This window comes from Rutidosis leptorrhynchoides, chromosome 6 (genome assembly GCF_046630445.1).
Source record: "Rutidosis leptorrhynchoides isolate AG116_Rl617_1_P2 chromosome 6, CSIRO_AGI_Rlap_v1, whole genome shotgun sequence".
Classification (NCBI taxonomy): Eukaryota; Viridiplantae; Streptophyta; class Magnoliopsida; order Asterales; family Asteraceae; genus Rutidosis; species Rutidosis leptorrhynchoides.
The window spans coordinates 131,511,802-131,537,118 of record NC_092338.1 but is presented as its reverse complement, the minus strand read 5'-3'; the positions used below and the strand labels follow the sequence as shown (position 1 = coordinate 131,537,118).

The following is a 25,317-nucleotide window of genomic DNA, read 5'->3' as shown; positions in this document are numbered from 1 at the left end:
AAAATGGATTTTCAGAAAACAAATCGGTTTTAATTTTGATCAAAATATTTTCTCGTTCAAGCTCGAGTTTAGATATCATTGAATTCCATGAGTTTGAATTCTCAATCTTTAAGGTCAATCTCTAGGATTGAGTAATATCAGTCTTAAAAGCTGATTTTTAATCTTTAAGGAGATTATCCTTTCTGGGGATCTGATTCATTAGTCTTATCAAGCTAATTTGCACGGTGCCCTCCCCATTTTACAAGACAGACCCTCTCATGATTAGGATAAGTCTGACCACTTGGCGACCCTGTTTGATGCTGAGGTCCGTGGATTTCCTGCTGATTTTAGTGATGACTTTTCTAGGTTTTTCGTCAACCTACAGCTGGTCTGGACGACAACTTCATGACCTAAATCAAGAAGCGCGTTTCTTTTTCGGAAGACTTTACTTCCTTTTAATGATGGAATTGATTCATCGTGTAGATCCATCTTTCTTTCAAATATATTACAGTAAACCGGGTAAAACTGATTAGTATCATCCAAAACAAAAGTACCTGCAATAATCTTGTACAAAGATATGTGATAGATAATTTTTAATTGAATAACTTGGTACATTCTCCCCACACTTAGTTTCTTTCTTTGCCTTTTTATTCTCCTTTATTCCATTTTAAATGAATTCAAGCATTTTAGGTTGTTTCTCAATTTATGTCCTTTCCGAGGTAACGATAATTTCGGTATTAACACCTAGTTTTCATCGTTCATAAATATGTATAAACATGATTTTGAGTTCATTTAGTTGAAAATTTTTCAAATTTTCACAAAATTTGGCAAATAAACCAAGTATAAACCTGAGAGAATTTATAACCCTTCCCCACACTTAAGATCATGCAATGCCCTCATTTGCATGAAATCAGACTATAATTTAAATTCATGAGGGTGATTAGCGTAGAAAAGTGATTAAAAATACCGAGTTTGTAATTACAAAGCTCGTCGAATGATAGATGGCGCCTCATCGTTCATTCCTTCATTTGTTATATCATATTTGTTGTTTTGCGTCTTGTCGTCAAAATTAGTACCTTTTGCTTAACTTTAATGACAGTCTTTGAAAGTGCGTTGTTTTACCCTGTTGTTTACATGATAAAATACAAACATATATACATATTTTTAAAGTTGGGTTTATTACCCCACGTTCAAAAATTTATAAAATCAAATATTTTTTTTTTTTTTTTTTTGCATACTTTAAATCAATAAAATTAAAAATAATGATGACAAAATTTTTCGCCCCGCCCTCGGGTAAAGTAATTTCGGCTCAACGACCTAGTCTTCAACTCACGACGAATTTTAGAAATCATTTTTTTTCAACTTAATGAAATAAAGTAAATTTTTGTTTTTAAAAACTTAAATTAAAATGCATATTAATTTCATAAAAAAAACCTACAAAACAAAAATTCAGAATGGAGGGAGAAAACTAGTTCTTTAGTGTCTGCTAGCGGAAAAGACCAATCGGATTCCATTCTCGGAACTACACGAGAACAGAACAACTAACTCTAGATAGCATTTTCTTGTTAGAACATTTGAATCTCCCCACACTTAGGTAGTTGTGGTGTCGAAATTGTGATTAACTTCATTGTCAATTTCTCTTGGTCCATAATCAACTTGCATATCTGTGACTTTTTCTTTAAGCCATTGCCTAGCTTCTTCTGTGAAATCCCATAATTCAACTAGTTTCGCCTTTTCTTTAGGCGACAGATTGGATACTAACCGGTTACATAACTTAAAGTTCCCCTTACTTCTAGCATCGATAGCCCGTTTAAAAAGTTTCTTCATTGAACTGTTAATAATGGGGTCATTTAATTTCGTATCAACAACGGGGTTCTTTGTTATCAAGTCATCATTAGGTGTTACTTCATCTTCCCCACACTTAGGCATTTTATTATTGTTAAGCACTACCGTTGGAGTTGGTAAAACAACATGGTTATTACCAATTGTTTTTACTGGTTCAACGGTTTTGGTTGGTGGAGATTTAGACTTTCGAATCATAAAGGTGATCGATTTGTCACCACTTTTAAGTGTCATTCTTCCATTTCCTACATCAAATAACGCCCCGGTGGACGCAAAGAATGGTCGACCTAAAATTAGAGGAATGTTTGGGTCCTCTTCTATGTCAATGACAATGAATTCGACTAGAAAGGTTAAATTACCTACTTGAATGGGTAGGTTGTCAGCAATTCCAACTGGGTGCTTAATGGTTTGATCAAAGAGTCGAACACTCATATCCGTTGGACTTAACTTACCTACACCTAATCTCTTATATAAGGAAAGAGGCATAACACTTACACTTGCACCTAAATCTGCTAGTGCATCATACATGACACAATCACTAAGTAGACAAGGAACAATAAATTCACCCGGATCACCTACTCTTGGTGGAGGTTTTGGTGGAACTGTCTTCACCGGGTTTACTTCTACGGTTTTTGTTTCTTGCACTTTCTTATACTTCTTCTTCTTCTTCTTTCCAATGGTATCACCAACTTTATTACCTATTACTTGCTCATACTCAACTCCTTTTCTTGGAAACGGGATGGGTGGTTTATATGGTGCCACCACTGGCTTTACATACTCTGGTGGTGGTGGTGTAACTTCTTCATTGTTACTCACATCTAAAACCTTCCCAACTTCTGGAGCTGGTTTTTCAGAATTTGTTGACACCATGTTAACATTCTCATTCCGAGGATTTACTTCAGTATTACTCGGTAGATTTCCTTGTTTCCTTTCACTCATCAATCTAACAAGAGTACCTACTTGTTTTTCTAGATTCAAAATAGAAGCTTGTTGAGTTCTAAATGACTGATCAAACCTCTCATTCGTTTGAGTTTGAGTTTCAATAAATTGTGTTTGAGATTCAACTAGCTTAAATACCACTTCTTCCAGATTTGACTTTTTCTCTTCGGTTTGTTGTGGTGGTTTATACAAGCCAGGTCTTTGTTGATTGAAAGTGTTGTTTTGAGTTGCTTGGTTATTCGGACCTTGTTGGTTATACGAGTTATTGTCGGGTCCTTTTGGATTGTAAAGAATGTTTTGATTTCGATTGAAGTTTGGCCTTGGCGGTTGATAATTATTCTGATAACTATTTTCCAGCCTTTGGTTCATGTAGACAACATTCTCACGTTGTTCTATCGTTTGTTCAATGTGACAGTCTTTCATTAAGTGTGGTCCACCGCATTGCTCACAACTGATTCGTATTGCTTGAATATCTTTATTCATCTTTTCCATTCGTCTCTCGAAAGCATCTATTTTTGCGGAAACGGAATCAAAGTTATGGCTAGAATCGGCTCTAGCCGCTTTAGATGAACGATATATATCTTTCTCTTGGTGCCACTCATGAGAGTGGGAGGCTGTGTTATCAATAATTTTGTAAGCTTCAGTTGCGGTTTTTTTCATAATGGATCCACCAGCGGTTATGTCGATGTCTTTTCGTGTGGCGATGTCTACGCCTTTATAGAAGATTTGTACTATTTGAAAAGTATCTAATCCGTGTTGAGGACATCCTCTCAACATCCTTCCGAATCTTGTCCACGCCTCATATAATGTTTCATTTGGATTTTGCGCGAACGTAACAATTTCTCCTTGAAGTCTCACGACTTTGGATGCCGGAAAGAATCTTTTAAGAAATTTCTCAACTAAAACATCCCATGTGTCAATCGCCCCTTCAGGTAACGATTCTAACCAATCTTTGGCTTCTCCCTTTAAAGTCCAGGGAAACAACATGAGATAGATCTGTTCATCCTCAACTTCTCGGATTTTGAATAGTGTACAGATCCTATTAAACGTACGAAGATGTTCGTTTGGATCTTCATTCGGCGCACCACTGAATTGGCATTGATTAGTCACCATGTGTAGAATTTGTCCTTTGATTTCATAATCTGGAGCAATAACTTCTGGTTTAATAATGGCATGACCTTGGCCCGTGCGTGTAGCTCTCATTCGGTCTTCCATACTTAGAGGTTCTAGATTTTCCATGATTGGAAGTGTTGTATCTGAATCACTAGAGGTTTCTGATTTAATGGTTTCTTTCCTCAACAATCTCTGTTTGAATGATTGGTGGTTCCGGAGGAAAGTTTAATGGTTCGGGATCTACAAACCGTTCCTGAATATTCTCCGGATTCTCAATTGTGAGGTTTGTTTCAAAAACTGGATTATCGGAAATTTGAACTGAAGTACTTGGTCGACTGGATGACGATTCTAAAGAAAAATCAACGGCGGTTATATTTGCTAAATGTCTTGATCTAGTTACAGGTGGTGAACGTACAAAAGGTGGTGAACGTCTTGCTCGGTGCATTCACTGAATATCCTATTAGTTTTTAAAAGGAAAGAAAAATTATAATAAGTTATCCAATCAATAGACTTTTCTGATTTTGCCCACGTTTCGAATAGCCAAAAGATGCAGCAGAGGGGCAGGATTCGTTTGGTCTCAATATAATTGAGTACTGTTTGGCTCCAATAACCCGGTCCACGTACAAATCCAACTATTACTACGAACCAGAAAATTTTGATGTCTATCAATTTAACCACTTAAAATAAATTTTCGTAATTTTAAGAAATTTAGAGAAGAAGTAGAAAAAATTCTAAGTCCTAAAAACTAGAATGGCGAGAAATAAGAAAGAAATAGATTGCGCGTCGAAAAATGTCGAAAAATAAAAGGTCGAAAAATAGGCGTCGAAAAATAAAAATAAGAAAGTAGCGCGAAAAACGGCGTCGTAAAATTCTAAAGCACCTAAAACTTAATCTAAGGAATAAGCACTTAAGGGATTTTACGGCAAAGCCTAAAAATTCTAGAAGTAAAAAATAACTATGGCAAAACTAAACTTAATACTAAAAGTTGCGACTATAGTCTAAAAATTTAAAGGTAATAAAACTAAAAAAAAACAATTTTTTTTTATAGACAAAATCTTAAAAAATATATATTTTTTTTAATAATTTTTTTTTTTTTTTTACGTTTTTTTTTTTTTTTTTACGTTTTTGTTTTTTTTTTACGTTTTTTTTTTTTTTTTTAAGTTTTTTTTTTTTTTTTTAAACGAATTTTTTTTTTCTTAAAAAAAAAACGTTTTTTTTTTACAAATTTTTTTTTTTTTTTTTTAAAAAAAACGAATTTTTTTTTTACAAATTAATACTTTTTTTATAATTATTATTTTTTTTTCAAAACTTTTTTTTTTAATTCATTTACTATTCATGAATAGTAAATGAAAAGAAATTAATTAATTTACTATTCACATGAAAGCGACATGATAGAAATTATTAATTACAAGTTACATAATATACCCCTGAAGTATTTAATAAATACGACTTTTTAAAACTTTTACGATTCAAAATATATTCTAAAATATTATTATATTATTATATTCTATTTCAATATTATTATATTATTATATTCTATTTGAATATTATTATATTATTATATTTTATTTCAATATTATTATAATTAAAAATATAGCGTTTTAGCGCTCCCCGCAGCGGCGCCAAAAACTTGGTGATGTAGCGTGAGGGTACGAAATAGTATTATTTTTAATACAAAATACTACAAAATATGACACAAGTTTTATTAATTTACGGATGGGATATACCTAAACCTTGCTACAACACTATAGGCAGTGTACCTAATCGTAGAGTAGTGTAGTTTTTAGTAAGTCCGGTTCGTTCCACAGGGAGCTGGTGATACTTACTATATTTTTAACTATATTTATACAAAATATATATAATTATATAAGTAGTAATATTATTATAAAAGGGGGGTTTTACCGTTTAATGACCGGTTTGTCGATTCTATATTTTAAGCGTAAAGATAAATGACGATAATTAAAGTGCGTAAAATAATGACAATAAATAAAATGACAGTAAATAAAATTGCGAGTAATAAAATGACAGTAAATAAAGATACGATGAGAAATATAATAAAAGAATTATGCTTATTTAAACTTCCGTAATCATGATGTTTGACGTGTTGATTTTAATTTATTACCATGGGTTAATTGTCCTTTGTCCTGGTTTATTTGATACGTCTATCTGGTTTTTGTCCATAATAGTCCATCGGTCATAAAAATAAAGTGCGAGTATCCTCGTCAAATTACCCTTATACCCGAAGTCAAATATTCCAACTGATTAAGGATTTAAACTGTGACGCAGTTATCACTTCTGTCAACAATTACACCAGTTATCACTGTATGTAATCCACCCCTGTTTTAATTAGTTTATGAATATTAATTCATCCACTTGATCAGAATGAATAATCAATTACCCAACCCAATTGATTAATTAAATGATTATAACAGATTCCATATGAACATCACTAAATAGGACAACCATAATTATTATTAATTATTAGGTTAATTAATTTGAAGATAGGTTCGACAGACTCCAATGAGTTGTCACTCAATTAGACAATACCCCCCATCTATTAAAAGTCAATAGTTCAATTTCCACAAGTGTCGGTCTTTTGCCCAAACCTTAATTATGGTCCAAAGTTCAATAACCCCTTCTTAATATTTTAGCCCAACATCACGATTACTTTGGCTCAAATAAGCATAATAATAACTTAGTTACGATACATTAATGTAAAAAGGTTGAACATAACTTACAATGATTAAAAATAGCGTAGCGTTACACGGACAGAATTTCGACTTACACACTCAAACGATCTCTATCATAAATCTTATTATTATCATAATTTAAAATTAAAATTAAGATTATTGTTATAGCTTATTAAGTTAACATTATGATAGAGATATAGAATATAGATATTGATAATAGATAGATGGATCGATATATAGATTTAGGATAGAAAAATGTATATTTCAATTGATCGTTACATAGCCTTTTATAGGCGAAATTAGAAATTGAATTTTCATTTACGACCCCTGAACTATGCTCAATTAACAACTTTTTATTATTTAATATTATTCTTATTATGAATTATTTAAATATTATATTTTATTCTTGTGCATAGTTGACTCGTAATTTTTACACCGTTGCGTCGAGCGTTGAGAGTTGGTTCATGTCCTGGTTCCGGATTTTCGAACGTCCTTTCGTACAATTTTATATCGTGTACTTTGCGTTTTGTAACTTGTACTCTTGTCATTTTTAGACGTTCTTCATCAATAATTTGAACCTTTTTGATTGTATCTTGTACTTTTGAGCTTTTTGGACCTTTTTGTCTTCAAATCTTCGTTTTCGCCTTTTGTCTTCGCACTTATTAAATATAAACGAATATTACTTGAAAATGGAACAATTGCAACTAAAATCTTATCTTTCTTGGGGGATTTTGCTATGAAATATATGTTCCTTTTTAGCCTTATCAATATCCCCACACTTGAGCGTTGCTTGTCCTCAAGCAATACAGTCTTGAAATAATATAATACATCACACGAATCACTTCTTTATTCTTCACACTTTGTACATCAGTGATTTTGATAGAGCGGTATAAACAATGATATTAACAATAGAACCATGGTTAAAGGTGGGTGTGTCATCCACAGTTGCCTCGGGTTTAGGTCAACGACACTTGCAATCAAATAGCCGATTTACTTTTGGTTTCCAAAGCAAAGTGCACATTTGAAAGGCGGTTTACAGTCCCACATGACTATAAAAATTTAGATCCTTTAAGGAAATTGGATCTTTATGAAAACATTTGATCTTTTGAAAATTCAAGCTAGATTTTACCCTAGACAAGTTTTCTGATTTGATCCATCATTGATGTTGCAAAATATATTTGTGGATCATTATTTTGGCTAAAACTTTTAGGCTCATGTAATCCACTGCTATCCCGGTATTGGAAAGCACACATCCAGTTTACTTGTTCCGTATATTACCTTTCGGTAAACTACCGTCCGGTTGTAAAGGAAAGCGATGAACAAGAAACTGTTAAGGCAATGTCTAATGACATGCATTTGTTCATGGTCTAATTACGTGTCGGATGCTAGTACTATCCTTGGTAGGAGCAATAGTAAAGATCATCCTATGATTTTTCGGTCTGGCACAAGGTCCTGTCTCCGACCATGCTATGCAACCACCGTTCTTACGGTTGACACCCGATTTAGTTCAGGTGACCTAATGAATTCTGTTGAATTCCCAGGATTTTACGTTCAATGGTAATGAACGCATTGAAAATGGATTTTCAGAAAACAAATCGGTTTTAATTTTGATCAAAATATTTTCTCGTTCAAGCTCGAGTTTAGATATCATTGAATTCCATGAGTTTGAATTCTCAATCTTTAAGGTCAATCTCTAGGATTGAGTAATATCAGTCTTAAAAGCTGATTTTTAATCTTTAAGGAGATTATCCTTTCTGGGGATCTGATTCATTAGTCTTATCAAGCTAATTTGCACGGTGCCCTCCCCATTTTACAAGACAGACCCTCTCATGATTAGGATAAGTCTGACCACTTGGCGACCCTGTTTGATGCTGAGGTCCGTGGATTTCCTGCTGATTTTAGTGATGACTTTTCTAGGTTTTTCGTCAACCTACAGCTGGTCTGGACGACAACTTCATGACCTAAATCAAGAAGCGCGTTTCTTTTTCGGAAGACTTTACTTCCTTTTAATGATGGAATTGATTCATCGTGTAGATCCATCTTTCTTTCAAATATATTACAGTAAACCGGGTAAAACTGATTAGTATCATCCAAAACAAAAGTACCTGCAATAATCTTGTACAAAGATATGTGATAGATAATTTTTAATTGAATAACTTGGTACATTCTCCCCACACTTAGTTTCTTTCTTTGCCTTTTTATTCTCCTTTATTCCATTTTAAATGAATTCAAGCATTTTAGGTTGTTTCTCAATTTATGTCCTTTCCGAGGTAACGATAATTTCGGTATTAACACCTAGTTTTCATCGTTCATAAATATGTATAAACATGATTTTGAGTTCATTTAGTTGAAAATTTTTCAAATTTTCACAAAATTTGGCAAATAAACCAAGTATAAACCTGAGAGAATTTATAACCCTTCCCCACACTTAAGATCATGCAATGCCCTCATTTGCATGAAATCAGACTATAATTTAAATTCATGAGGGTGATTAGCGTAGAAAAGTGATTAAAAATACCGAGTTTGTAATTACAAAGCTCGTCGAATGATAGATGGCGCCTCATCGTTCATTCCTTCATTTGTTATATCATATTTGTTGTTTTGCGTCTTGTCGTCAAAATTAGTACCTTTTGCTTAACTTTAATGACAGTCTTTGAAAGTGCGTTGTTTTACCCTGTTGTTTACATGATAAAATACAAACATATATACATATTTTTAAAGTTGGGTTTATTACCCCACGTTCAAAAATTTATAAAATCAAATATTTTTTTTTTTTTTTTGCATACTTTAAATCAATAAAATTAAAAATAATGATAACAAAATTTTTCGCCCCGCCCTCGGGTAAAGTAATTTCGGCTCAACGACCTAGTCTTCAACTCACGACGAATTTTAGAAATCATTTTTTTTTCAACTTAATGAAATAAAGTAAATTTTTGTTTTTAAAAACTTAAATTAAAATGCATATTAATTTCATAAAAAAAACCTACAAAACAAAAATTCAGAATGGAGGGAGAAAACTAGTTCTTTAGTGTCTGCTAGCGGAAAAGACCAATCGGATTCCATTCTCGGAACTACACGAGAACAGAACAACTAACTCTAGATAGCATTTTCTTGTTAGAACATTAGAATCTCCCCACACTTAGGTAGTTGTGGTGTCGAAATTGTGATTAACTTCATTGTCAATTTCTCTTGGTCCATAATCAACTTGCATATCTGTGACTTTTTCTTTAAGCCATTGCCTAGCTTCTTCTGTGAAATCCCATAATTCAACTAGTTTCGCCTTTTCTTTAGGCGACAGATTGGATACTAACCGGTTACATAACTTAAAGTTCCCCTTACTTCTAGCATCGATAGCCCGTTTAAAAAGTTTCTTCATTGAACTGTTAATAATGGGGTCATTTAATTTCGTATCAACAACGGGGTTCTTTGTTATCAAGTCATCATTAGGTGTTACTTCATCTTCCCCACACTTAGGCATTTTATTATTGTTAAGCACTACCGTTGGAGTTGGTAAAACAACATGGTTATTACCAATTGTTTTTACTGGTTCAACGGTTTTGGTTGGTGGAGATTTAGACTTTCGAATCATAAAGGTGATCGATTTGTCACCACTTTTAAGTGTCATTCTTCCATTTCCTACATCAAATAACGCCCCGGTGGACGCAAAGAATGGTCAACCTAAAATTAGAGGAATGTTTGGGTCCTCTTCTATGTCAATGACAATGAATTCGACTAGAAAGGTTAAATTACCTACTTGAATGGGTAGGTTGTCAGCAATTCCAACTGGGTGCTTAATGGTTTGATCAAAGAGTCGAACACTCATATCCGTTGGACTTAACTTACCTACACCTAATCTCTTATATAAGGAAAGAGGCATAACACTTACACTTGCACCTAAATCTGCTAGTGCATCATACATGACACAATCACTAAGTAGACAAGGAACAATAAATTCACCCGGATCACCTACTCTTGGTGGAGGTTTTGGTGGAACTGTCTTCACCGGGTTTACTTCTACGGTTTTTGTTTCTTGCACTTTCTTATACTTCTTCTTCTTCTTCTTTCCAATGGTATCACCAACTTTATTACCTATTACTTGCTCATACTCAACTCCTTTTCTTGGAAACGGGATGGGTGGTTTATATGGTGCCACCACTGGCTTTACATACTCTGGTAGTGGTGGTGTAACTTCTTCATTGTTACTCACATCTAAAACCTTCCCAACTTCTGGAGCTGGTTTTTCAGAATTTGTTGACACCATGTTAACATTCTCATTCTGAGGATTTACTTCAGTATTACTCGGTAGATTTCCTTGTTTCCTTTCACTCATCAATCTAACAAGAGTACCTACTTGTTTTTCTAGATTCAAAATAGAAGCTTGTTGAGTTCTAAATGACTGATCAAACCTCTCATTCGTTTGAGTTTGAGTTTCAATAAATTGTGTTTGAGATTCAACTAGCTTAAATACCACTTCTTCCAGATTTGACTTTTTCTCTTCGGTTTGTTGTGGTGGTTTATACAAGCCAGGTCTTTGTTGATTGAAAGTGTTGTTTTGAGTTGGTTGGTTATTCGGACCTTGTTGGTTATACGAGTTATTGTCGGGTCCTTTTGGATTGTAAAGAATGTTTTGATTTCGATTGAAGTTTGGCCTTGGCGGTTGATAATTATTCTGATAACTATTTTCCAGCCTTTGGTTCATGTAGACAACATTCTCACGTTGTTCTATCGTTTGTTCAATGTGACAGTCTTTCATTAAGTGTGGTCCACCGCATTGCTCACAACTGATTCGTATTGCTTGAATATCTTTATTCATCTTTTCCATTCGTCTCTCGAAAGCATCTATTTTTGCGGAAACGGAATCAAAGTTATGGCTAGAATCGGCTCTAGCCGCTTTAGATGAACGATATATATCTTTCTCTTGGTGCAACTCATGAGAGTGGGAGGCTGTGTTATCAATAATTTTGTAAGCTTCAGTTGCGGTTTTTTTCATAATGGATCCACCAGCGGTTATGTCGATGTCTTTTCGTGTGGCGATGTCTACGCCTTTATAGAAGATTTGTACTATTTGAAAAGTATCTAATCCGTGTTGAGGACATCCTCTCAACATCCTTCCGAATCTTGTCCACGCCTCATATAATGTTTCATTTGGATTTTGCGCGAACGTAACAATTTCTCCTTGAAGTCTCACGACTTTGGATGCCGGAAAGAATCTTTTAAGAAATTTCTCAACTAAAACATCCCATGTGTCAATCACCCCTTCAGGTAACGATTCTAACCAATCTTTGGCTTCTCCCTTTAAAGTCCAGGGAAACAACATGAGATAGATCTGTTCATCCTCAACTTCTCGGATTTTGAATAGTGTACAGATCCTATTAAACGTACGAAGATGTTCGTTTGGATCTTCATTCGGCGCACCACTGAATTGGCATTGATTAGTCACCATGTGTAGAATTTGTCCTTTGATTTCATAATCTGGAGCATTAACTTCTGGTTTAATAATGGCATGACCTTGGCCCGTGCGTGTAGCTCTCATTCGGTCTTCCATACTTAGAGGTTCTAGATTTTCCATGATTGGAAGTGTTGTATCTGAATCACTAGAGGTTTCTGATTTAATGGTTTCTTTCCTCAACAATCTCTGTTTGAATGATTGGTGGTTCCGGAGGAAAGTTTAATGGTTCGGGATCTACAAACCGTTCCTGAATATTCTCCGGATTCTCAATTGTGAGGTTTGTTTCAAAAACTGGATTATCGGAAATTTGAACTGAAGTACTTGGTCGACTGGATGACGATTCTAAAGAAAAATCAACGGCGGTTATATTTGCTAAATGTCTTGATCTAGTTACAGGTGGTGAACGTACAAAAGGTGGTGAACGTCTTGCTCGGTGCATTCACTGAATATCCTATTAGTTTTTAAAAGGAAAGAAAAATTATAATAAGTTATCCAATCAATAGACTTTTCTGATTTTGCCCACGTTTCGAATAGCCAAAAGATGCAGCAGAGGGGCAGGATTCGTTTGGTCTCAATATAATTGAGTACTGTTTGGCTCCAATAACCCGGTCCACGTACAAATCCAACTATTACTACGAACCAGAAAATTTTGATGTCTATCAATTTAACCACTTAAAATAAATTTTCGTAATTTTAAGAAATTTAGAGAAGAAGTAGAAAAAATTCTAAGTCCTAAAAACTAGAATGGCGAGAAATAAGAAAGAAATAGATTGCGCGTCGAAAAATGTCGAAAAATAAAAGGTCGAAAAATAGGCGTCGAAAAATAAAAATAAGAAAGTAGCGCGAAAAACGGCGTCGTAAAATTCTAAAGCACCTAAAACTTAATCTAAGGAATAAGCACTTAAGGGATTTTACGGCAAAGCCTAAAAATTCTAGAAGTAAAAAATAACTATGGCAAAACTAAACTTAATACTAAAAGTTGCGACTATAGTCTAAAAATCTAAAGGTAATAAAACTAAAAAAAAAACAATTTTTTTTTTATAGACAAAATCTTAAAAAATATATATTTTTTTTTAATAATTTTTTTTTTTTTTTACGTTTTTTTTTTTTACGTTTTTGTTTTTTTTTACGTTTTTTTTTTTTTTTTTAAGTTTTTTTTTTTTTTTTTTAAAACGAATTTTTTTTTTCTTAAAAAAAAAACGTTTTTTTTTTACAAATTTTTTTTTTTTTTTTTTTTTTAAAAAAACGAATTTTTTTTTTACAAATTAATACTTTTTTTATAATTATTATTTTTTTTTCAAAACTTTTTTTTTTAATTCATTTACTATTCATGAATAGTAAATGAAAAGAAATTAATTAATTTACTATTCACATGAAAGCGACATGATAGAAATTATTAATTACAAGTTACATAATATACCCCTGAAGTATTTAATAAATACGACTTTTTAAAACTTTTACGATTCAAAATATATTCTAAAATATTATTATATTATTATATTCTATTTCAATATTATTATATTATTATATTCTATTTCAATATTATTATATTATTATATTTTATTTCAATATTATTATAATTAAAAATATAGCGTTTTAGCGCTCCCCGGCAGCGGCGCCAAAAACTTGGTGATGTAGCGTGAGGGTACGAAATAGTATTATTTTTAATACAAAATACTACAAAATATGACACAAGTTTTATTAATTTACGGATGGGATATACCTAAACCTTGCTACAACACTATAGGCAGTGTACCTAATCGTAGAGTAGTGTAGTTTTTAGTAAGTCCGGTTCGTTCCACAGGGAGCTGGTGATACTTACTATATTTTTAACTATATTTATACAAAATATATATAATTATATAAGTAGTAATATTATTATAAAAGGGGGGTTTTACCGTTTAATGACCGGTTTGTCGATTCTATATTTTAAGCGTAAAGATAAATGACGATAATTAAAGTGCGTAAAATAATGACAATAAATAAAATGACAGTAAATAAAATTGCGAGTAATAAAATGACAGTAAATAAAGATACGATGAGAAATATAATAAAAGAATTATGCTTATTTAAACTTCCGTAATCATGATGTTTGACGTGTTGATTTTAATTTATTACCATGGGTTAATTGTCCTTTGTCCTGGTTTATTTGATACGTCTATCTGGTTTTTGTCCATAATAGTCCATCGGTCATAAAAATAAAGTGCGAGTATCCTCGTCAAATTACCCTTATACCCGAAGTCAAATATTCCAACTGATTAAGGATTTAAACTGTGACGCAGTTATCACTTCTGTCAACAATTACACCAGTTATCACTGTATGTAATCCACCCCTGTTTTAATTAGTTTATGAATATTAATTCATCCACTTGATCAGAATGAATAATCAATTACCCAACCCAATTGATTAATTAAATGATTATAACAGATTCCATATGAACATCACTAAATAGGACAACCATAATCATTATTAATTATTAGGTTAATTAATTTAAAGATAGGTTCGACAGACTCCAATGAGTTGTCACTCAATTAGACAATACCCCCCATCTATTAATAGTCAATAGTTCAATTTCCACAAGTGTCGGTCTTTTGCCCAAACCTTAATTATGGTCCAAAGTTCAATAACCCCTTCTTAATATTTTAGCCCAACATCACGATTACTTCGGCTCAAATAAGCATAATAATAACTTAGTTACGATACATTAATGTAAAAAGGTTGAACATAACTTACAATGATTAAAAATAGCGTAGCGTTACACGGACAGAATTTCGACTTACACACTCAAACGATCTCTATCATAAATCTTATTATTATCATAATTTAAAATTAAAATTAAGATTATTGTTATAGCTTATTAAGTTAACATTATGATAGAGATATAGAATATAGATATTGATAATAGATAGATGGATCGATATATAGATTTAGGATAGAAAAATGTATATTTCAATTGATCGTTACATAGCCTTTTATAGGCGAAATTAGAAATTGAATTTTCATTTACGACCCCTGAACTATGATCAATTAACAACTTTTTATTATTTAATATTATTCTTATTATGAATTATTTAAATATTATATTTTATTCTTGTGCATAGTTGACTCGTAATTTTTACACCGTTGCGTCGAGCGTTGAGAGTTGGTTCATGTCCTGGTTCCGGATTTTCGAACGTCCTTTCGTACAATTTTATATCGTGTACTTTGCGTTTTGTAACTTGTACTCTTGTCATTTTTAGACGTTCTTCATCAATAATTTGAACCTTTTTGATTGTATCTTGTACTTTTGAGCTTTTTGGACCTTTTTGTCTTCAAATCTTCGTTTTCGCCTTTTGTCTTCGCACTTATTAAATATAAACGAATATTACTTGAAAATGGAACAATTGCAACTAAAATCTTATCTTTCTTGGGGGATTTTGCTATGAAATATATGTTCCTTTTTAGCCTTATCACAAGTAAATGAGCAAGTTGTAGATTAGTCCTATTAGTTAATCCTACTCGACTCGATCAAGACGCACTAATGCAACCTAATTCCCTACAACCAATGCTCTGATACCAAATGTGATGCCCCGTACAAAATTAACGTGTACGGATCATCAACAACAGGTCCATTACACGGTTACAATACTATATGCTGTTTTAAAACAAGTTTTCATTCATGGAAAGATAATGTTTTACAAAAGATAGCGTGCTTCTACGAATAGAAAGCATTAACATAAGTACGTGACACAATGGTCAATACAAAGCCATTGTTCAATGTAACATAAGTTATGAATGCAAAGTGAAAGTTTCGTAATTGAGACATCTCTAAGCAATTCAGCGGAAATCTAACACCGAGAGTCTAATACAGCGGAAGCGACAAACGTCTAAGCACCTGAGAAATAATGTAATGTAGGCCACGAGATTTCGTATTCAAAACAGTATGAAAAGTATATGCTTAACCGTGGGCACTTGGTAACTAACTTAACGTAAATATCACCCCCTAAAAGTACACTTAGCGAGTGCGTAAGTTTATGAAGTATTAAACACCCGTTAAATGCTAGCGCGACTAGCCCGAGTGGGGATGTCAAACCCTATGGATCAATATCTAAGATTCGCGTTCACGGTTCAAAAACCAATGACTAAACGTTACCAAGCTAAGGGGAAAGTTTATGCCGTTATATCACCCACACATATATGAAGTTTAAGTACTCGTGCCTAGTAAGTAAAACATAAAAAACGCATGTATTCTCAGTCCCAAAATAGTTGAAGTAAAAAGGGAGCTATAACTCACAGTGAAAATGCGGTAAAAGTCGGTACGAGGTAAGTAAGCAAGTAAGTCGGTCCGAAAGGTCCTCAACCTAAGTCAAAAGTTACTAAGTCAGTAAATTGTCTCAAAGGGTTTAAAAGTACGTAAGTTAAGTCTTAAGTATCATCATCATCAACATCATACGTAAAAAGTAAAGTAAGTTTTCAATCAAGAATAGAGATTGAAACAAAGGATGACTTCGTTCAAGTGCTACGACCTCTATACAAACTAAAATTTTGCGCGGTCAGTGGCCAAGGCTCCGTATGTGAGTCCTCTAATCGCTATCCAATTTTTAGAACCTAACTTATTGTCGTTTGACCGTGGTGACGGTTCAAGCGCAAGTAGGTCAGAATTTTAAGCACGTCATTACAAAGGCGTAGTGACTTTCGGAAGGCTATAAATCCTAAATCATATATTGGATTAAGACGAGTTTTAAACGAAAAGTCATCTACTCGAACTGAACTATCTGGAAATCAACTTTTCCAGAAGCCCAGGAGCCTGATCAGACCCTGAAAAATAGAAAGCATGTGCTCTGGTGGGTTTCTTGGTGTTTGATGCTCATCACGGTTCTCATTCTTGATGTGTATAAGCTTCAAGTGTACAACTCTTGATATTTTAGCATCACTTTAACCAAGGTTTAACCATAACACACAAGATTCAAGACTAAGAAACAAAATAAAACTCATGTGAGAGTTTGAGCTAGATGATGAACCAAAGTTACATCAATTTCTTAGTTTCAACACAAGTACAAGTTCTATTAAGCTATAAACTTTGAATCAAACTAAATAAGCAAGACCTTAAGCTATAGAACTTAGATCTTAACTAAATATGAAAGACCTTAGACTAAAAAGTCTAGATCTCATGTTCTTGGTGAAACCCTAAGTCATAACACTTAGACTTTCAACTTTTACACAACCATAAGTTACAAAACTTAGATCTTGTAAAGTAAAGTGAACATAATCTAATGAGCTTTTATTTAGACCAAGTAGAAGACCATAAGTTACACAACTTAGATCAAACACAAAGATGAAACCCTAAGCTAGAGAGCTTGGATTCCTAACAACACTTATGAGATCTCAAGCTAGTAAGCTTGTATCTTTTGTTAATGAAAACACAAGTCACAAATCTAAAGTACAACCAAATCAAAGAAGGTCATAAGTTAATAAACTTTGATCTTAACTAACTTTTTGTAGAAATCTCAAGCTAGTAAGCTTGTATTTCAAACTTTCTTGAAGATCCATAAAAAAGTGTTGGATCTACAAGTTACATGAAGATCATAAACATGAGTTTTGATCTTTTAATATAATTAAAGAGATCTTAAGTTAATAACTTAGATCTAACAAGATTATGAGGATTCAAAGCTAAAAAGCTTGAATCCTTCATGTTCTTGAATACTTTTCAAAACAAAGTTTGAATCAACATAAGTTATGAAGATTCAAGTTACAAAACTTGAATCTTTGTTCATGATGATGATGATGATTTATGAATTAAAGTAAGAAAAAGAAAAAAAAGAAGCCAAGAACTTACAAGTTCTTCAAAGTTTTAGTGTGAGAAACTAGAGAGAGACTTGAGAGAAAATGTATGTGTGTTTGAATGAGATGAAATGAGAATGAAGTGAGCTTTTAAAAAAAAAGTAAAGTGGTGGTGAGGTGGTGATGGTGGCCGACGGTTAAGGGAGCAAGGGGGAGACCATTTTGGCCTCATGTGGTGGTGGCATGGTGTGGTCCATGGTGGTGGTACAAAGAAATGTTGGAATGTTGGGTGGCATGCAACATGGTGTAAGTATTTAGTACATAAGCATGCAAGTTACTTGTCTTATATTTTCATGGGCTAGTTATTAATTACATGGGCTAATTAATCCACTAATTAGTCCACTAAGTTGAGTAGGTTGGGCCATGGAAGTCCATTAAGGTGTTAAATCCATTAAGGTAACTAGTAAGCATTAGTAACACTTAAGCGTAATTAAGGAACCACCAAGCCAAGTAATTGTCATAAATAAATAACAATTATGTTTACGTAGTTATAATATCCCAATTATGACAAAAGTTTAACGTGTACCAAGTACGTAGCTCGTTTTAAACAATAAGTGACACTAACGGTCGTAAATGCATTCAAGGATCATGTTAAGTGATTAAGCACTTAATAACACGTTGTAGATATTTAACGAAATTAATTAACATAATTAATGATCCCAGAATATAATCTAAATTAGTACGCACAAATACGCAGTTTCGTGAAGTAATTAATATAATTAAAAGTCGAAAAAGTCGGGTCGTTACATATATTTCCAAATGTTCACACACAACAAACTCAACATCAACAATACTACACTAACCAACACTATCAACAACATATTCCTTACAATATTAACCAACAATCTCAACCATTTCCCATTTTCACGAACCAAAAATCTCAACTACAATCTCAACAAACACCATATTATCCAAGACTTCGTGACGAATCAGATGATGAAGAAGTTCCCGAAACTCCACGCCATGTCGAAGCCGATGTCGAACCCGAAGATGAACCCGTGGCCGATGTTCGAGGAAAAAAAGTGAGGTGTCCGAAAGTTCCTTGGACCAACTTGGAAACAAAAATTTTAGTCGGGCATTATGTGTATGTTTCGGAACATCCGGATGCAGGAAACAACCAAACTGATAATTCATTTTGGGGTGAAGTCCGAAGACAATACAATTCGTTAGTTTCAGAGCAAAGGCGTGCGGATCAAATAAGTGGTAAATGGGCTAAAATTCAAAGAGATGTTAAGATTTTTATTGGTATTTATTCGAAACTTGAGATAATGTGGCAAAGTGGTTGTTCTGGGGAGGACGTTATGAATGCGACCCAAAAGCAATTCAAACACCAAACCAAGCGACAATTCGCTTTTGAGGATGCGTGGCTAGTTTTAAGGGATTGCCGGAAGTTTATTGAAAGTGAAGGTATATCGGCTACCAACAAAAGAAAACAAGCCGATGAATTACCAATTCCAACCGAGGCTAGTTCGAACCCGAAAATTAGCACGAACCCCGACCCAACCCAATTTAAAATTTTATTTAAAAATCACGACCCGATTCGACGTCCTCCAAGTCGAGCTAAAAGTCAAAGGGATTCGTACTCATCCGATGCCGCGAGTCGTATATCATCCGACGAAGTTCGGATAAAGATAGCTCAGTCCGCCGAAGCTTCTCAATTAGCGGCGACTAAAACCATGGAAAAGCTTTGTGAAGAAAGCGAGACGAGAAAAATGTTGAAAAGTTTGAAGCTTCTTTCCAAACCGGTATCACGAGATTTGCCTTCCAAACGAATATGGAATGATGATGAATTATCGAGCAAGACATGAGAAAAAATATGCCAAGGAATTGGTACGTCCGGACGACGACGAGTTGTTTAGTATTTTATTTTTATTTATGTCGCATTTTATTTAAATTATTGTAACGTTTTTTTATTTATTTAAATTATTGTAACGTTTTTTTATTTTTAATGAAATTTTAGTTTTATATTAATGCCTATTATGTTTAATTTTAATTATTTAATTGTTTAGAAAAAATAAAAAGTAATTAAAAAATATGGAAGAAAAGTGTAACCGTTGGGAGTGTTTAGTCATGGGTTTAGTCTTGAAAATGAAGTGCTGATGTGGCTACTAGTCCTGGAGGACTAAGACGAAACCATTGGGACCTCTCTTAGACGATGTACACTTATGATCGATATTATCACCTAAAATGTGTATAAAATATGCAATTTTGTCCTCACAATATTACGTTCTTTCTTGCTAAAATACGTTACACCAAATTTGATCCCCCAACCATTACGTTTAAGCTCCAGCTGTGGCTATACATACATTATACAATATTAATCAATACTATATTCTATTAGATAAAGTAACTTAGAGTTGGATCAGCTAATAAGGTCGATCTGATTATGATATGCATATTTCTAGACGTCCATCAATTGAAAATTTTGTTGCAAAACTTACAACAAGATTTGTATGCTTATAGCACTTAGATTCTAATTCTAATCTTGGTGACGTAATGTTAATTATCTTGATAAATATATTATTATATTATATAGAAATATACATGTGCATATATATCTCTGTATGTCGTAACGATTACTTTAGCCATCGTCTCGTCTCTGGTGGTCCAATGAATAATTCTGTTTCGACATCAGAGTTCTCTCCAATTTCAGTAACACGTACATTCGCTCTAATTTCTTCAGTTCCTCGGTCTTCTTCAATCAGACACTATAAAATTCGATGTAATCTTTTAGATTACTAAATAAAATTTATTACTATTTTTGATGAATTGAATTTACACTTTATGCATGTAGAAATGAAGGAATTAGTAAAAGAAACTACTGACCTTCTCATTAAGCATTACATTTTCATCTGCTAGCATTTGCTCCTGATCATATTCATTTAAATAAAAATCAGTTAATCAAACATAAAAATGGAATCTTGTATTTCATGCAATAAACTTGTACCATAAGTATTTAATTTACTAAAGTGTACCTTTGCTTGTAGTTGCTCAATCTGTTCAGTGTAAACTTGCATCTAAAATATCAAAATATCCAGCAATTAAAATGCTAAAATTGAAAAATATACACAACTTAATTAATGCGATATCATATTCTTAGCAACAGGTAAAAAACTATTATTCTAACCTTTCGTGCTCGAATAATGCGAACGCTCCTTTCCAGCTGCTGTTCAATCTGAAGCAGTTCTTCAATGGTGCTTGTTCCTAATTCTTCTCCCAAAAGTCTCCTGCATTACAACTCTAAAATTATAAGCCACTTTTCTTCTTGATTATTGAAGATTTTGATCTACATTAATCATCATTTCAACATTATATGTATAATGTTTAAGGACTGATAAGTTGCATTTCTTTGCCTTCAATAAAAATTTGTTCTCTGATCAAGATTTTATCATTATTTCACACACCACATTTCTATATATATTTGTATTTATCATATATATACATGCTACATATATTTCGTTAGGACATCAATTGCACTTTTTGGTCTGCATCACAATTGCATTATTCATATGTTGCGTATAAAAATATGATCAATAACTACGGTGTTGTTTGTTTTCTAAAATGATTTTATCTGAAGACCCGCGGACTAATGGCCTAGTATGAATAGTGAAGTTCGTTTGTTTTTATGTCTACAAAAGAACTTGATTATGTTTGCAGCACTAAGAAGTACATTTGTATGTCTACGAGTTTACAGATAGAAAAAAACATTATTCTTGTATTATGTCTTCAGAAAAACACATAGTTTGCATAAAAACGTCTGCAGACGCACATGCATAAGACATAAGACATAAGACATAATTAAGCTTCTGGTCTCCAAGAATGTAGTATATAATACAGCCAAGATAATATTTTTAATTAATAGTGTACCTTTTTGCAACTTCCAGGAGTTCTACCTTCTTTGCCATGGCAGCTGTTTCATGCTTCAGGTACTGCAATTGAATTTAATCAAAAACAGCAAATTAAAAAGGCGATCGAAGAACACATATATAGGGAGCAAAGGGAATAGGTTCAAGAATATTCCTCAAATTGTAACACTAGATGTCGTACGTACCTGAACATCTTCAACACTTGAAGTATCAGCTTGAACATCTTTCACATGGTTTTTATATCGTTCAACCGTATCATGAATGCTGATTTGATACGAAACCGGAAGAAAATTTTCAATCAGTGCATACAAGAAATGATGAAAACACTCTTATGTTTTTGTGTGAATCACTATATGAACTCAATAAGAATTGAAATATATTGTGTTTTAAGTGTACAAAACCTAGCTATACAGGCAAAGATGTATTTGAGGTAATAATTAATACAATAATTGATCATGCCATATTAGGAACAATTTTTTACAATATAAGTTCTTGTTTTTTTAAGTTGAATTACTATGATTTTTGATTTTTTAGTTTTAATCTAATCGAACCAAATTCAAATACAATTTTTAATTCAGTTTACAAATCTAATTTTATTTTAAATTTTGATTTTCAGCTTTGCTCCCCCAAAAACTTTGAAACCGGTTCTAAAAACTCGTAAGCTGAATCGATGTGATAACTGATAACACCAATTTTATATTGAGAGTATTAAACATAAACAAATCATTTTAGTTATCTAATTCAAATAGGCCAGACAATAAGTCAACAAATTTGTGTCATGATAACTTTAGAAGCTATTCATATACTAGTACTGTTGTTTAGTGATTAATTATATTTATATTCTTTTATTACTCCATTTTCACTGGTTTATTCATGACTATTAAATATTAAAACATTGTCAGCCAAAATACACCAGTTCACCTCACTTTCCATATACGTGTTCTTGATCTTCCGTTACTATACTTTAATAAATTTGGAGAAATCTTCTAGCTTGTAATCAGTGAAATTATATCAACATCACAGATCAAAAATTAATTTGTCTTTCTTATGTCTCTCAATTAAGATTAAGATCTGGTTAACCACATTTAAAACCATGTGTAGGTTAATGCATTGTAAAATTATGCAGTATCGGAGAACCCTCTGACCTTGGAGTCATGGGTTCGAGTCCTGCTTAGGACATTATTCGTGTAAATTATATAGGGTCCTTGAGTTTGCCGTTATCAAAAAATAAAAATTATGCAGATTCAGACATGGTTATAGTCGAAATCACTCTAAAGAATTTTACCCATAATTAAATCAAGAAACTAATGAAGACCCACTAATTAGAATTAGCAAAAGATCAAAACTTTTGTTTTTTTCATACTATATCTTGAAATTATTTCAAAGATCTGATCAACTACTTTCAAGAAGTGTCTTTTATGTACTGTATATGTTAAACATTCAGTAGATAAATCATCTTTTGATAAAAGAAGGATCGAAACCCAGAATTAAATTCAAGAAAATAAAAAGAATCCATAAATTCTATAAAAAAAAAATCAAGAATTGAGTGGGAAAAATGGAACCTTGAGCTTGCAAATTCATAAAGTTTGCCTCTTGGAGAAAATATGACCAGAGCAACTTCAGCATCACAAAGCACAGAAAGTTCAAAAGCTTTTTTCAACAAACCATTTCTTCTTTTGGAGAAGGTCACTTGTCTACTGGTAGCATTCTCAATCCTCTTCATTTGAGTCTTTCCTCTCACCATCTTTAACTTATTTATCTTTCAACAATCTATACAACATAAAATTATAAATAAAAATAAGGGAATTTTGGAATATGTAAGGTAACCCATCACATAAAAATTCAAACTTTGTGTGATCAAGATCCATTAAACATTTAAACATTAATCTCCATGATTCCATATACATTGTTGAATCAAGAATTTATTTTTTTTACAAGGTAGTCCTATTAAGGAAAGAGATTGGAAAAGTACAATATTTAGCTAAATATATCAACTCTTACAAGTAGATATCAGTCAAGAAAGAAAAAGTAACCTTACAAAAGAGGCAAAATCCCAGAAAAGGGCTGTTCTTTCTCTCTTAGATGAGAGAGATAGGTAGGGGGAAGATAGGAAGTATATTTGTAGAAATTAAAGATGTGAGTGTATGGACTAGGGAGAAAATAGGGTAATTACTTTATTAAGTAATGAAGTGGTTGAAGCTAGATATGTGTTGCTATCATGACTTGTAAATTGTAGATTGGGACTTGTAATTTTATGTGGGTATGTGATTATAGATTTGGAAAATGGTAACCTTAAAATTAGCCAACAAGGAACCCTACGGACATAGGGATGGCCTAAAATTGCCAATGGTTGAGGTGATTGATTGGTGTTTGATTGGTGCTCATGTCCTCTTTATGGGGGAATACTACCACAAAAGAAAGAAAGTGGAAACTAAATTCATCCTATTTAACAACTTTCCTTTTCTATATTTCCTTTTTTATATTATCGATATCAATATTTGACACTCAATACATGATGTTTTTTTTTTTTTTTTTTTGAAAAGCAAGGAATATTATTAATCACGAAAAATATAACAACGTACAAAAATTACATCACAAGAAATAGGTTGCGAAGTGAGCAACCATATAAGAAAAACTAGCTCGAAAGATATATGAGAGGGTTGCTCAACCAAGTATACCAGTCAAATTTTTTTCCTCTATTACGAACTGAAATCCATTCGAACGATTTGACCTGGATTTCATTAAGAGTAACCGCTACACTCCACGTATTTCCGCGAAACACTCGATTATTACGGTTCTTCCAAATGTAGTACGCACTTATCCACTCGATAGCTTGCCAAATTTTCTTCCCGAAAGGAGACATAGAGACACCGGAGTTTCCTCTAAGAATCTCATTGAAACTAAGATTCGAAAACGAACCCAACCCCCACCAACTATTGATTCGGCTCCAAATATCTTGAGCAAACGAACAAAATAACAAGGTATGATCTGTTGTTTCAATATCGTCGTCACAAATGGGGCATCGAACACTATGAAGGTCAACACCCCTTTTATCTAATTCAATCCTGACCGGTAATCTTTTCTTCATCAAACGCCACACAAAAACTTCTACATTTTTAGGCACTAAGTTGTTACGCAAAGTACTTGATAAGTTGCTTCCAATAGATAAAAGCTTTTCATCACACATACCCGATAATTTTTTGACGGAGAAGGGATTGTCCCCATCTAAGTTCCAATGCCATGAATCCGCTTTGTCGCTTAACGATATCCCCGAAACCATCTGTATTAAAGACATGAGATCGCCTAAGCCGCGGCCCAAAGGTTGACGAGCCCAGGCCCATGTGAAGCTGCCCTGCTGATTAGACGACCCAATGCGCGAATTAACCGAAGCCGTTTTGTGACATTCTAGACGACCCAATACATGATGTTTTTCTAGGGTTGGAACCCTCTTTTTTGGCTAGTTTGTTCATGTTGTAGTTGCTTTTGTTATTTGTTTGCTTTTGTTTGGATCTTTCTTTTTCTTATGCGTTTTTTAGCTCACTTTTAGTGGTTTGTTATAGTTGAGCTTAAATGATTTTGTTCTCCTCATTTGTATTTGAGCTTTTATTTTTTATAAAG

General features: G+C 33.0%; 2 protein-coding genes across 3 annotated transcripts; both read right to left on the bottom strand.

Annotated features, from left to right (window-relative positions):
- Window positions 1-20,221: 20,221 nt before the first annotated feature.
- On the bottom strand, window positions 20,222-23,846 carry LOC139852212 (MADS-box protein SOC1-like). Of its 2 annotated transcripts, none has more exons than XM_071841452.1 (8): window positions 23,733-23,846; window positions 23,262-23,469; window positions 21,885-21,963; window positions 21,701-21,762; window positions 20,961-21,060; window positions 20,809-20,850; window positions 20,660-20,701; window positions 20,222-20,541 (listed from the first exon to the last, which is right to left on the bottom strand). In XM_071841452.1, the coding sequence occupies exons 2-8, from the start codon at window positions 23,441-23,443 to the stop codon at window positions 20,410-20,412; spliced, it is 639 nt and encodes a 212-aa protein (XP_071697553.1). In that variant the 5' UTR covers window positions 23,444-23,469; window positions 23,733-23,846; the 3' UTR covers window positions 20,222-20,409. The 2 variants fall into 2 exon arrangements, with proteins under 2 accessions (XP_071697553.1, XP_071697554.1); XM_071841453.1 differs by having other exon boundaries at window positions 23,738-23,841.
- A 488-nt stretch (window positions 23,847-24,334) lies between these two features.
- Window positions 24,335-24,979, bottom strand: LOC139854080 (uncharacterized). Its single transcript, XM_071843404.1, has one exon. It carries the CDS (start codon window positions 24,977-24,979, stop codon window positions 24,335-24,337), a length of 645 nt encoding a protein of 214 aa, XP_071699505.1.
- Between the last annotated feature and the right edge of the window lie 338 nt (window positions 24,980-25,317).

What these genes read in the sequence shown, in the direction of transcription:
- LOC139852212 (XM_071841452.1), bottom strand. Translation starts at nt 23,443, where the DNA reads ATGGTGAGAGGAAAGACTCAAATGAAGAGGATTGAGAATGCTACCAGT. An exon ending in GCATTATTCGAGCACGAAAG is followed by an intron (nt 20,851 to 20,960) that starts GTTAGAATAATA and finishes TTGATATTTTAG; the next exon opens with ATGCAAGTTTACACTGAACA. An exon ending in ATGTAATGCTTAATGAGAAG is followed by an intron (nt 20,542 to 20,659) that starts GTCAGTAGTTTC and finishes CGAATTTTATAG; the next exon opens with TGTCTGATTGAAGAAGACCG.
- LOC139854080 (XM_071843404.1), bottom strand. Translation starts at nt 24,979, where the DNA reads ATGGTTTCGGGGATATCGTTAAGCGACAAAGCGGATTCATGGCATTGG.